Here is a 15,071-nt window from a genome sequence, read left to right as displayed (position 1 = left end):
CTCGGGACCTTACTGCAGCCACTGGAACAGTTGTCTCCAGACACACAGTCTACAGACGACTGAACAGACATGGTTTACTCGCCCAGAGACCTGCAAGGAGCATTCAACTGACCCCTGGTCACAGGAGAGCCCCTAAAGCCTGGTGTCAAGAACACAGTACATGGTCATTTTGCACCAGTATGTCCACCTTTTCAGGGGTGCAGTGGGTCCCATCTTCCTCCTGACGGATGATAATGCACAGCCCCACTGAGCTGCCATCATGGAGGAGTACCTTGAAACAAAAGATATCAGGCGAATGGAGTGACCTACCTGTTCTCCAGACCTAAACCCCATCGAGCATGTCTGGGATCCTCTGTATCGACGTATCGCTGCACGTCTTCTAACCCCTAGGAGACTTCAGGAGCTCTAACAGGCACTGATGCAAGAATGGGAGGCCTATTCCCCAGCAGCTGCTCTACCACCTGATCCAGAGTATGCCAACCCATTGTGCGGCATGGTGATCATATTCCATATTGATGTCGGGGTACATGCGCAGGGAACAGTGGCATTTTGGAGCACATGTGTTTCGGGATGGTTTCCTGAACTTATCACCAATACCGTGGACTTACAGATCTGTGTCGTGAGTGTTCCCTAAGTGCCTATGCTATTAGTGCCAGTTTTGTGTAGTGCCACATTGTGTGGCACCACATTCTGCAATTATCCTTAATTTATGAGGACGTGTGTAGTTGACAAAAAGATACCACCCAAATTTACTTAAAACCTGCTAAGTTAACTCACAGCTGACAGCTAGGCAGCAAAATTTTGTCACTAGCTCTATGAATTTATCGAAAGGACTGTGCACAATTAACTTACCTGTCACTACTACAGGTAAAAATTCAAATGAAAATATGTAACTGTATGTCCATCTAGTGTTTCTAACAAAACAATATGTGTTGATATGTGGGCATATCCTGCTCAATATGTATATTACATATTTTAAAAAATAAATAAAAACAATGTAAAAGGGAATGAAAATACAAAACAACACATCATCATCATCATAATCATCATCATCATCATCATCATCATCATCATAAATCCATTTTACATCCGATATGTACTTAAATACTGGAAGATCAGTTGATAAGCACCACAAAAATCCTGGAATATTTTTAATTTTTAGCTGTTCAGTGACTAATACAGCCTTTCTGTCCTCCCTGAACCCCCCTTATATTAGTACATAAATATCAACCAACACTCCCTTCACTTCAGTAAAAGAATTACATGAGGAATAAAAGCACTATAAATAAATACTTTTTTAAAAAAAACTGTCGTATCAGCCCGGGACACTTCGTGAAGTATGCAGCTACTAAGGCACTCTATAAAACATATACAACTACTAGAAAGTACATACATCTCACGATTACTTATAAGTCACTGGCAAACATTTGGCTATTAACATTTTTCTCAGTGATCATATATGTATAATTACATACTGGCATTAAAATCATCTGTGATTTAACAATAAACATGACTTGTCAGATTACATCACATGAAGAAAAACAAAAAAGAACAACAACAAACAGGTTCATTTTTGTAATAATTATAATAATAATGATAAAGAACACAGAAATGGAATGGATTTCCCCACTCTTCACTTGATGCACTGTCTTTATTAATCACTTTCCAAACCTCTGTTCACATTTACCGTAAGTTTGTAACAATCTCACAAATTCTCTTACTGTGATGTTGTGATGGCTTCGTAACCTCCTGCAATGAATGAAGAAATACTTCAATGAGAGAAAAAAAATGAACTGATTTATACATAGATAATTCCTGACATGCAGTGAAAGCTCTATCAGGTGGTGAACTGATAGAACACTTAAAAATATTTATCGAAATATAATCAGAAACTAACACATGTAACACAATGGCTCATCAGTTACTTAAAGCACTGTTTTATGTTCAGCGATTGCCTGCTTGAAATGGCCTGGACACAACGACTAACCACTATGATGTACAATAACTGTTTCTTAGTAAATATCACTGAATCACTACTCACTGCAGTGATCGTTTATCATTTGAGCAGTTATACGTGGTAACCAACACAATATTTTATAGTCACGTTAATGTGTCAAGAAGTACTGCAAAACAAGGAAACTGCCAGATCACAAAGATGAACACTATTTTGTATCTCAAATACTTGAATTTGGATAATTATAACAGCATATCATACACTAATCATGGAACACTGTCATCATATGAAGAGCATACTGGAGAAGGACCAATTTCATTGAAGGACAATGCTGTCAAATTTCTAAAATAGCTACCAAACTGTGACAGTAAAATTTACACCAGATCCTCCAGGTGATATTCTCTTGAATGTATATTTAGCACTGTGAACCATCGAAGACAAGCAAATCGTAGCATTCTATTGAATCCATTAGAATGTTCAAAAGGCAAATCAGCTACTACTTGGTCATTTACTCCAATGCTATGCACTTTCTGACAAACATGTTGTTTCCGTTTGAAAGATGTGAAACAAAAATGAATTACATTCTTCATGAAAGTCACCTAAAGAAATTTCCTAGCCTTTAACAAAACCATGTGCCTCTACTTCCACAACTGGTTGTCAGATCTCTTTCCACATTCAAATATGTCAAAATTCTCTCAAATGAAGTGTTGTGTTTCCATTGCAGGATGATGATCATGTTTATTATTTGGTATTTGGGTTGAGCCATATGGTTCAATGTCTTCTAGCATTCATATAGACAGAAGGTTCATTCTTAGAGAGGCGGTGAAGTTACTGAGAAAATGTGTAAGAATTGTAGGAGTTTAGCTGATTGTAACTGATACCAGCCCAATTTAATAGGCACTCTGTTGTTTGTAGATAGAGCATCTGTTCATTCATACTGAACAAAAGCAGCCAGCACATGGAAAAAATCTACAGTAAAGGAAGGATACAACTCCACTGTAAAAGTGTATATGTACGACAAAGCTTGCTGAAGGAAAGTATTGCTCATTCTAATGGCAATATTATGAAAAACAAATTTGCTACTCACAATATTGAGGACGTGGTAAGTAGCAGACTGCCACACATTTAGACTTTCACCCACAGGCCTCCTTCTGAAGTAGAAAAACACACACACACACACACACACATTATATACTTTTTTTTCACACAAGTACAACTCTCACACATGTGACCACTGTCTCTGTGGTCACACACACACACACACACACACACACACACACACACACACACACACACACATTATATACTTTTTTTTCACACAAGCACAACTCTCACACATGTGACCACTGTCTCTGTGGTCTGTGACTTAAAATCTCCTCTGTATTGTGAGTAGCAATCCATCCTTTTCATAATATCGGCATTATTCCATCCTGGATTTTCCACTGTTTGATTTAGTATTGCTCAGTCTCATTTTTATATCTTTTTATGTGCAATTGGTAAAAAGTTGTCACAGCAGAGCTAACACACTGCACAATCCCAAAGTAATCTCTCACTCACTTAGCACAATCATACAAGGAAACTTCTTTTTTATAAGCAATGTGTTGCAGTCGCCATTTTGAAACTAAAATTCATTTCTGCTGACACTGTTCATACAGTCTCACTGATACGTTTAACCCAATAATAAAAATTTGATTCTCACTGTCTCCAGAATTTTGTCAATGTTTGGTGGCTTTAATATATGGGGTGTCCATAGTTAATGTTCCAGTTTCAAAATACTGTAGAAAGAGAACCACTACTCAGAATGACGTCAAATTTGAACAGCATATTATTGACGCAGGGGGGATCATCATCGAACAAAAACAAATTTAATGAAAATTTGACTAACAGATGACACTAAGCATCGGAATATGCAGCCCAACAGATGAGTGGCTAATGGCTGTTCCTCAGTTTGCATCTGAGATGCTCAATGCTCCATGAAATATTGCACACTGCTGGTAAAGTTATTTTACGAGAATGATGACTGTGCGCCAGTAGCTATACATAAGTTCCAGACACTCAAAGGCATAAAAAAAGGCATCAGTCCATGTCTGCTAAGGATCTAATTATTACAAAATTCAAAAAGGTAGACACTTTTGAAGAGCAATGCAGCAGAGGGAAGAAAGCAGTTGCTAAGACATCCGTCGAAGATGTGGTCACAGCATCTCAGGATAGGCCAACTGGTGGTGTGCAAACGTGCAGTGCATGATGAATTGCCCAAATATTGGACATGCCTGCAAGCACAGTGCATAAAATCTTATGAAACATCCTGCACTGATATCCATACAAAATCTCACTTGCTCAGGAGTTGCTTCCTGCTGACCTGAAAGCAAGACAAACATTCGCTCTGGAGTTTCTTGCTTGCAAGGAAGTGGACAATGAATGGCCATGGAACATTCTACAGACAAACGAAGCCCGTATCCATCTCCAAGGTCATATCAATACGCAAAATTACAGAATATGAGCAACATAAAATCTGCATGCACATCAACTTCATACTGCAAAATGAGACCTGTGGATCCTCTTCCACTGGTACATCTACCTACATACTCCACAAATCACTGTATGGTGCATGGTAGAGGTTACCCTTTGCCACTACCAGTCATTTCCTTTCCTGTTCTACTCACAAATAAAACATGGGAGAAATGACTGTCTATACGGCTCAGTATGAACCCTAATTCTTTGTATGTTATCTTCATGGTCCTTATGCAAAATATATGTTGGCAGCAGTAGAACAGTTCTGCATTCATCTACAAATGCTGGTTCTCTTCATCTACATCTACATGATTACTCTGCTATTCACAATAAAGTGCCTGGCAGAGGGTTCAATGAACCACCTTCAAGCTGTCACTCTACCGTTCTACTCTCGAATGGCATGTGGGAAAAACAAGCACTTAAATTTTTCTGTGCGAGCCCTGATTTCTCTTATTTTATCATGATGATCATTTCTCCCTATGTAGGTGGGTGCCAACAGAATGTTTTTGCAATCGGAAGAGAAAACTGGTGATTGAAATTTCGTGAGAAGATTCCATCGCAACGAAAAACGCCTTTGTTTTAATGATTGCTATACCAATTCACGAATCATGTCTGTGACATTATCTCCCCTATTTCGCAATAATACAAAACGAGCTGCCCTTCTTTGTACTTTTTATCATCTGATCACTTTACAAGATGGTAAATGACAGCATCATCTGCAATCAATTTAAGACGGCTACTCAGATTGTCTCCTGTGTCATTAATATAGATCAGGAACAATATAGGACTTATAACACTTCCTTGGGGAACACCAGATATTACTTCTGTTTTACTCGATGACTTTCTGTCTATTACTGTGAACTGTGACCTTTCTGACAGGAAATCATGAATCCATTCGCACAACTGAGGAGATACTCCGTAGGCATGCAGTTTGGTTAGAAGACTGCTTGTGAGGAACGGTGTCGAAAGCCTTCTGGAAATCTAAAAATATGGAATCAATTTGACATCCCCTGTTGATAGCGCTTCCTTCACGAGTATAAAGAGCTAGTTGTGTTTCACAAGAATGATATTTTCTGAAACCGTGCTGACTGTGTGTCAATAAATCGTTTTCTTCAAGGTACTTCGTTATGTTCGAATACAGTATATGTTCCAAAACCCTACTGCAAATCGACGTTAGTGATACAGGCCTGTAATTCAGCGGATTACTCCTACTTCCCTTTTTGGATATTGGTGTGACTTGAGCAATTTTCCAGTCTTTAGGAACGGATCTTTCTGTGAGCGAGTGGTTCTATATAAATGCTAAGTATGGAGCTATTTTATCAGCATACTCTGAGAGGAACCTGAATGGTATACAATCTGGACCAGAGGCCTAGCCTTTATTAAGTGATTTAAGCTGCTTTGTTACATCGAGGATATATACTTCTATGTTTCTCATCTTGGCAGTTGTTCTTGATTGGAATTGAGGAATATTTACTTCATCTTCTTTGGTGAAAGTTTCGGAAAACTGTGTTTAATAACTCTGCTTTAGTGGCACTGTCATTAGTGACTTCATCGTTGTTATCGTGCAGTGAAGGTATTGATTGTGTCTTGCCACTGGTGTGCTTTATGTATGACCAGAATCTTTTTGGGTTTTCTGCCAGATTTCGAGACAGAATTTCATTGTGGAAATTAAGAGCATCGCGCATTGAAGTATGCACCATATTTCTAACTTCTGTAAAACTATGCCAATCTTGTGGATTTTGCATTCTTTTAATTCGGCATGCTTTTTTCGTTGCTTCTGCAACAACGATCTGACCCATTTTGTGTACCATGAGGGATCAGTACCATCACTTATTAATTTATGTGGCACATATCTCTCAACTGCTGTCGATACTATCTCTTTCAAAACATTCCACAACTTTTCCACACTTGCATGATCAGATCGGAAGGAGTGAAGACTGTCTCTTAAAAAGGCGTTAAGAGCATTTTTATCAGCTTTTTCAAATAGATATACTTTGTGTTTCTTTTTGATGGTTGTAGGTGTTACAGTATTCATCCTAGCAGCAACTGCCTTGTGGTTGCTAAATTTTCTCAATAGTATTCCACAAAAAGAACTTTGCTTTCTATCTAGGGATTCCCATTTGAATTCTCGAAGAATTTACATTAACACTTTGTGATCAAGGAAGCTGGGATCTCTCTACTTCCTCTCTTGTTTTGCCACCTGCCTCCTTAAATTCACCTTATTTTCATTTTCACCTAATTATCATTAACATGCACAAGTATAATCTACATTTCCATAAAAGAGAAAGTTTGGCCCTCAGTCTTAAGGAATATAGTACCAGGTCTAATTTTGTGCATAGTTTTGTGTATGCAATTAATTTCCTAATTAATTTTGACCATTCCTAGTCAATGTATTTTGTTATACGGTGAAATCAGTAATTGTTTCATGACTTAGATTCTATTGTTCACTTATAAATGAATATAAATTCTGTACTACTTATAAACATTTGCAAGAAGAACTACTAGGATTCTTAAAGTATTTATTTGGCTCTATTCAAAAACATACCAGCACAGCCAGCCTTTAATTAATTCCAAAGTAATTACCAGGTTTGTCAAAAGTATTGTTTGTATAACTATATCTGTTAACTTCATTATTTAAACAAATAATTTGGCCTAACCTTTGTGATAGAAGGAACTGTTAAAAAGGAGGAATTTTTCATGTATTCAGTTAATTGAATGAGTTATGTTTTAATTGTAATTTCTGTAACTTAAATATTGTTTCAATGCCTATTATTGTGAGGATATATAAAGGACCGATTTTTGGTCCTGAGTCTGGCAGTCCACAGTCGATTTTCAGACGGAAAATATGTATTTGTTACATTAACAACACTGCATTAACTTAATATTGGAATGTGTGTACACAAATAGACCGTGTGTTAGAATAATTAATGACAATGTCTGTTTAATTTATTTGAAAAATAGTGTCACACATACAGTATTATTCTGCAAGAACTACAAACTGCACGGTTAGGATTTTACTGCTCATAAGTGGTCAACAGCAAACTATTATAGCAGTATGCTGATGTTGCCTGCAACCTATTAATTAAGCTTATCAACAATTATCAATAGTGAACTGGCCATGTAATTGTGTTATATTGGGGGGTTGTGAACAGTTAAAGTAAAGACCTGTGAAACTCAGTTGTGCAACTGTCAGCTACATCAGTTACAGTATTCAGTGTTGAACTTCCACCCCCCATTTTTCAGCCAATATAACAATGCAGTATGTCAACACCGAGGACTATCAACGAAGAAATAAAGCAGGGGAAGATCACAATTTGTGTGTTGTCTGACCCTACTGGTGTGGTGTAGCAAGCGCTGTAACATTGTAAGAGGTACAGAGGCAAGGGAGTCTGCTGGGGCTTACCCCAGTTCACCACCACCACCACCACCACCACCACCACCACCACTACTACTACTACTACTACTGCTGCTGCTGCTGCTGCTGCTGCTGCCGCCAAGCCATCATAATGTACTTAGGTTTAGCATACAAAGGATTGCATCATAATTTATGAGTGAGATTAAAAATTAAAATAACTTTTCCAAACTTTTTCAGTTTATGCTTCAGTATATTAATGTTAACAATGTGATATATCCGAATGATTGAATGAATGATTGAATGAATATGTTTCACTAAATAATTATTTTCAGAAAAAATAAGTGCCACTAAATAATGAAGCTAGAAAGCTAAAAACTGTTCATAATGTGCCAATGTATGTAACAATTAAAAATTATGAGTCTCAACTTGATAAGAGCAATATTTGGGTCAAAATTGGCATTTTTACGAAAAATTGAAGGAGCTAAATATTAGACTCAGAAAGATGAAAATTCATATGCAGCCTCAGTTTGATCTAAAAATCTTCTATATGTGACACCGATAAGCTACCTCTATTAGTTTTCAAGTTATTTACTAAATTTCAAATTTGGAATGAAAATGTACCTATTCATAATATATTAAGTATCATTCGTATTTGCAATAGAAAATTCTAAATACAGCACTTGATTAAGTTCAGGAAATAATACAGCTGAACCAAGTTTCATGACTTTATTTTAAATAATAATAATATCAAGGAATCTTAAACAGGCAGTTCAGAGGTCATGTTCCACTGTCAGTTCCGTTCTAAAAATTCTAGGCAGTAAATTTTAAATTAAGTCAAGCTAAAGCTTTTTCAGTAACTGAAGCCAACGTAATTCATATAAAAATTAAGAAGATTGTAAATTATTAAATGACAGAGCTATTAATTAATACAAGTCCGAGAAAGGGGCTGTTTAGACGCTGCTACCTGTGCCTAAGACAGTTGATAGCAGATGTTCCGAATGGCAGTCTGCTGCACCCATATATAAATAGGGGCGGAGAGGCAACACGAAGAGACACTTCGCACAGAGATATCAATCTGCCTGCATCAGTCAAATGCCTGCGTGCATTGTGCCTCAGATAACGTCAGAGCTGGGCAACTACCAAGAGCAATTTCGGTAGAAGTAGAAAGTGAACTAACGAGGACTGTACATCATTCCTGATTGCTTAGATTTCACAGAAGTAACTGTTCATGTGTTGTCTGCAATGCTCACAAAACCGCATGGCAAGTGGCAAGATTATTTTCCACTTTTAAAGTGAGCAATTAACTTTTGGCGATTAGAAGTCAGGGCGATAGACTATTTTACCAGGAACATCACATAGAGGTCACCTCTGAACTGTTAATGGTGCTGTTTCCAATAGGGACATTATTATTATTAGGAATTTTATTATGTTTTGTGTATGTTCACTTTTACTGAGTATAACAGTCAGTTAAAACTCAAAATTTTCATTTCCAATCATTGATCCTGATCTCACTGAGTAAATAGCAAGTAGAAACATTTTCTTTTAGTGAGCACAAGGTGTAATGTGGCCTTGGAGACTGGAAATTATGGTCAGTGTGTTCACTATCATTTTCTGGCTGAGCGCAGAAATAGTTTTCAGGTTCTTGTAAACAGCGAAGGTAGGTGTTGAGCATGCATAGACAATCAAGTGCTTTCTTTTTTCACATTAATGACTTAGCAGAAAGTAAAGACCAGTTAGATTATTTATCCACTGCCCCACATCAGTAACAAATCTAGCAGCCTACCTCTGAATTGCTTCGATGTTTCCCTTTAATACAACACGGTATGGATCCCAAACATTTGAGCAGCACAGAAGATTGGGTTGTACTAGCATCCTATATGTAGTCTTCTTTACAGATGAACAACACCTTACCACAACACCTCATGAACTTCTCCCAATAAACCAAACTCGAACATTCACCATCCATGCCACAATCCTCACATGCTCATTCCATTTCATATTTCTTTGGAACATTATGCCCAGATATTTAAATGACATTACTGTGTCAAGCAGGCGCTACTAATGCTGAATCCGAACATCACAGGCTAGTTTTTTCCCAACTCATCTACATTATCTTACATTTTTCTACATTTAGAGCTGGCTGCCATTCATCACACCACCTATAAATTTTGCACAACTCATCTTGTATCCCGCAACAGTTACTCAACTTCGACACCATCCCATACATCACAAAATAACCTTAGATTGCTGCCCACCCTATCCACCAGATCACAATTGTGGTCCTACAATACTTAATTGGGGCATTCTTGACAATACCATTCTCCCTGATGAACACTCGTCGTCAAGTACAAGGCATTTGGTTCTATTACTTAAGAAGTCTTCAACCCACTCACATATCCGGGAACCCATTCCATATGCTCGTACCTCCTTTAACAGTCTGTAGTGAAGTATTGTGTGGAATGCTTTCCAGAAATATAGAAATATGGAATCTGCCTTTTGCCCTTCATCCACTGTTCGCAGTATATCATGTGAGAAAAGGACGAGCAGAGTTTTGCACAAGTGATGCTTTCTAAAATTGTGCTGCTGCTATGAGAGTCTTCTGTGCACCAACGTCACTTCAATAGTGTGGATGTGTGGGTAGAAACATTTTTGGTACTCCTCCACACATTGCACAGCCTGAGAAGCGGCTCCTGCAGATATGTTTCAGAAATGTTGGAATTCTTAGTTATCATTTCCCTACAGCCTGCTTGTCCAGATCATCTACTCTTCATCCATGTAGCTTCTGGCTGTGGCGTTACCTGAAAGATGCGATCAGTGCTCCAATTACGACTGTAGCTCTGTACTGAAGGCACGCATTGTGCAAAGCATTGTGAACGTGACCCCAAGACACTCCAACAATCTGTCGTGGAATATGCTGTTTCTCGATTTCAACTTGGGGAACAAAAAGGTAGACAGCATATTGAACATATCTTGCAGCAGTCTCATAACAATTAGAAACAAATGTCATGTTGCTTTTTATACGATTTTTGGCCTCATGACAATGAAAAACTGATTTTTCCCATAAGACGAGGTATGACATTGCTGTGGTGGATGAGTTTACCTAACCAAAGGTGCCATAATTGTTGACCGCCAAATTTGTGTGGTTATGTACATCGAACGGTATGGATGATGTAATGTGCAACTCGAACCATAGGCACTGCATTGCAATTCATCTGTCATTTCCAGCCGAGCCCATTTATATTAAGATGCTTACAGCATTATCTATTGGTAAAATTTTCATTGAAGTTTTTTTAATCCCAAGGCGTTTCTCACTGTGTCAATAGTATGTTGCTCAAATTTTACGTCATTCTGAGCAATGGTTCTCTTTCTACCTGTTTCGAAACTGGAAATTTAATTATGGACACCCTCTATTTACATCAGCATCTGAGCACTTATACACAGAATTACGTTACACATTATTGTTTCTGTTAACAACTGTATGCTAAACAAGTATCTCCTTACAAACAACACAGCAGAATCGAGCATCTTTACTATTTACAGATTATAATGAGATGCTTCATTAAGAAGTAAAGGACTACTACAATTTAATAGGTATCGATACCACCACCACCACCACCACCACCACCACCGCCGCCGCCGCCGCCAACAACGTCTCAAACTCAGAACCTTTGCCTTTCACGGCATATTTTCTACTGAATGAACTATTGAACTATCTTGACACGACTCATGGCTTGCCCTCACAGCTCTACTTTCTCCAATATCTCACTCCTAGCTTCCAAACTTTACAGGAGTCCTCCTCCATACCTTTGAAATCAGTAGAATTCCATTGCAGACTGAAAATTTATTTTGGAAACATTTCTTAGGCCGTGCTTAAGTCATTTCTTCATGACATCCTTTCTTCCACAAATGCTGGCCCCACCAAGTATGCAGGAGAGCTCCTGTGAAGTTTGCAAAGTAGGAGAGAGGAACTGGCAGAAATAGAACTGTCAAGGTAGGTCACAAGTCATGCCTGAAACTCTTAGTTGAAAGAGAGTTCCCCCTGAGAAAAGCAAGGGTTGTGGATTTGAAGTTTCAATTCAATGCATACTCCATTGCAGAATGAAAATGCATTCTCGGAATACTGTAACTACTTTATTCTTTATAGTTTCCCTTCTACCTTCTTCCTGATGAGGCATGTTGTACATTTTCCCGTCTTTGTACTAAACAACATAATTAACATGTTCTTTAAAGGCACACATTAAGAAGAAAACACAATAGTATATTAACTCACATATGGGCTATCAAATTTCTTATATGGGAAAATATTATACAATACCCTCATGTATATGAAAGTCTAGAGTATCCCTTACCCAGCTGTACATATCAGATGGATTATGATGATTTTGTAAACACTACTGAAATGATAAAACTTATATATCGAATTTTACAACAAATTAAGAAAAACAGCTAGTTCAGCAGTAATAAGGACATAAGGATTCATAAAAATATGGCGTATTGTATGTCCTGCTTACTCAATAATCATAAAAATGTCTATTACTTACAGGAACTCTGTGATTCGTATATGCCATGGTAAGAACCCGTATGTGCAACATACTTCTCCACAATACAATGCAAGCTCGGGTTCTGGTAAACCGGTCTCTTCAATTAGCATTTCATTTATGACATCTTGACTGATGTGACAAGATTTCACTTCTCTGTTTTTAGCTGAATAGCAGAGAGATCTTGTCACTTTGAGGAATGTTTCCTTTGAATCATTAAGCGATAAAACTGTTACCCGTGTTTTTGCTATTGCTTTTGTACCTGAAAATAAATCCATGGTAACAATTCTCAATCAAGTCATGTAGAAATGACAGGGGACTGGAACACTTATTCATGGATTATATTTCATGTTAGAACGTAACTATCTTGTTTTCAATGTCAAACAACAGCAATTCTGTGTGTGTACTATCTCACTACATATCTTTCTCTGGTGCTTCTGTTGACACTTTCAGTTTTGTATTTGTAGGGTACAGGTGCAGTCAGCTAAAAATAAATGGTAATGGGGTGAATCATGTGATGCCCAGTGTCAACAAAAAAGTAATTCTGATTCTCGTTATAAACATGCAAGGGGATACCTAAGAAAATTTAATTCAACTGATTTAAATCCAGTAATTATGGGGATGGGAAGGGAGAGGTGACAGACTAAGGGTCTATCCTCACCAATATAATTAATGGTACAAAGTGATAACAGTATGGTAGCTCAAATGGGCAAACGAAACATCTTGTGTAAGTAACATATCTAGTCTTGCAGCTAAAATTTCATCTTCAAAGAATTCTTATAACTTCCGCATGGGGACATTAGACAGTTGCACACAGCAGCCAAGGACAAAGGGCCCAAGCTATAGTTAAAATGGCACTAGCAACGAAGCAGAAAATACTTTTCAGAGTTGTACTTGATAGATCTGGTCTTGCATGTTATGACAGTTTACCACAAATTAAGGAAGTACATTGCACTTATTGTAAAACTCATTGCGTGAGAAATCTATGCACAAGTGAATATGCCATTTTCCAAGATATAATTCACGTTATCCTTCTGCAGGAGTTCATACAATTTTTACAGTTCCCCGGCATAACACACTGTAAGAAAAACAGCAAGCTCTATAGCACAATCAACAGGTTGCGACTCCTCATACAGAAACTCTGTTATGAAGCACATTTTTTTTCCTTAACCTTGTACAGCACATTGAGGATCCTTTCATTGCTATCTACTGCATAGTACCTCCTCAACCTAAAACAAATGCCAGCAGTATCACATTTTCTGGTATTTTGGAATCTCTGTACCAATACACAAAAATAGGATCCACATCAGCATATGTATTCCGCAAGTCACATTAATTAATGAGGAAATACTCAGCATGACACACAAGGCATCCAACTTTTACAATCAAGTCCGAAACCTTCTAAGAGACCGAAAAGTGCCACAACAAAACCATGTGCCACACATACTTCGTGCCTGTTCTCACTTATGGTTTAGAAACATGTACTCTAGTGGAGGGAGGGGGGGGGGGGGGGGAGTACAGCAGAATTCAAGTGACAGAAATGAGATTCATAAGAATATTACCCAAACTACTAGAAAAACAAAATCAAAAGTGAAGTGGACACAAATGTAACTGACATCAGAGTTGCTATTTCTAGTCTAATAAAGAAATGAAGATTTAAGTGGTATGGGCACATTATGAGACTGGATAAGAGAGGACCAGCCACAAAACATTTATAAAATAAATGTCCCAGGCAGAAGACCAACGTGGAAGGTCCAGAAAACAATAAATACACTCCTGGAAATGGAAAAAAGAACACATTGACACCGGTGTGTCAGACCCAACATACTTGCTCCGGACACTGCGAGAGGGCTGTACAAGCAATGATCACACGCACGGCACAGCGGACACACCAGGAACCGCGGTGTTGGCCGTCGAATGGCGCTAGATGCGCAGCATTTGTGCACCGCCGCCGTCAGTGTTAGCCAGTTTGCCGTGGCATACGGAGCTCCATCGCAGTCTTTAACACTGGTAGCATGCCGCGACAGCGTGGACGTGAACCGTATGTGCAGTTGACGGACTTTGAGCGAGGGCGTATAGTGGGCATGCGGGAGGCCGAGTGGACGTACCGCCCAATTGCTCAACACGTGGGGCGTGAGGTCTCCACAGTACATCGATGTTGTCGCCAGTGGTCGGCGGAAGGTGCACGTGCCCGTCGACCTGGGACCGGACCGCAGCGACGCACAGATGCACGCCAAGACCGTAGGATCCTACGCAGTGCCGTAGGGGACCGCACCGCCACTTCCCAGCAAATTAGGGACACTGTTGCTCCTGGGGTATCGGCGAGGACCATTCGCAACCGTCTCCATGAAGCTGGGCTACGGTCCCGCACACCGTTAGGCCGTCTTCCGCTCACGCCCCAACATCGTGCAGCCCGCCTCCAGTGGTGTCGCGACAGGCGTGAATGGAGGGACGAATGGAGACGTGTCGTCTTCAGCGATGAGAGTCGCTTCTGACTTGATGCCAATGATGGTCCTATGCGTGTTTGGCGCCGTGCAGGTGAGCGCCACAATCAGGAGTGCATACGACCAAGGCACACAGGGCCAACACCCGGCATCATGGTGTGGGGAGCGATCTCCTACACGGCCGCACACCACTGGTGATCGTCGAGGGGACACTGAATAGTGCGCGGTACATCCAAACCGTCATCGAACCCATCGTTCTACCATTCCTA

At 39.1% G+C, this 15,071-nt stretch overlaps 1 protein-coding gene across 2 annotated transcripts in view; it reads right to left on the bottom strand.

Moving 5' to 3' along the window:
* Window positions 1–1,043: 1,043 nt before the first annotated feature.
* The window catches only part of LOC126469859 (dehydrodolichyl diphosphate synthase complex subunit nus1), a 33,285-nt gene continuing 19,257 nt past the window's right edge, over window positions 1,044–15,071 (bottom strand). For both annotated transcript variants that reach the window (XM_050097167.1, XM_050097168.1), the window contains exons 3-4: window positions 12,362–12,620; window positions 1,044–1,749 (exon numbers count right to left, since the gene is read on the bottom strand). In XM_050097167.1, the coding sequence (XP_049953124.1) occupies window positions 1,659–1,749; window positions 12,362–12,620 (350 nt within the window). In that variant the 3' untranslated portion in view covers window positions 1,044–1,658. The remainder of the gene's footprint in view (window positions 1,750–12,361; window positions 12,621–15,071) is intronic.

The sequence above is a fragment of the Schistocerca serialis genome, chromosome 3, assembly GCF_023864345.2.
Source record: "Schistocerca serialis cubense isolate TAMUIC-IGC-003099 chromosome 3, iqSchSeri2.2, whole genome shotgun sequence".
Classification (NCBI taxonomy): Eukaryota; Metazoa; Arthropoda; class Insecta; order Orthoptera; family Acrididae; genus Schistocerca; species Schistocerca serialis.
This window is presented reverse-complemented; position numbering and strand designations above follow the sequence as displayed.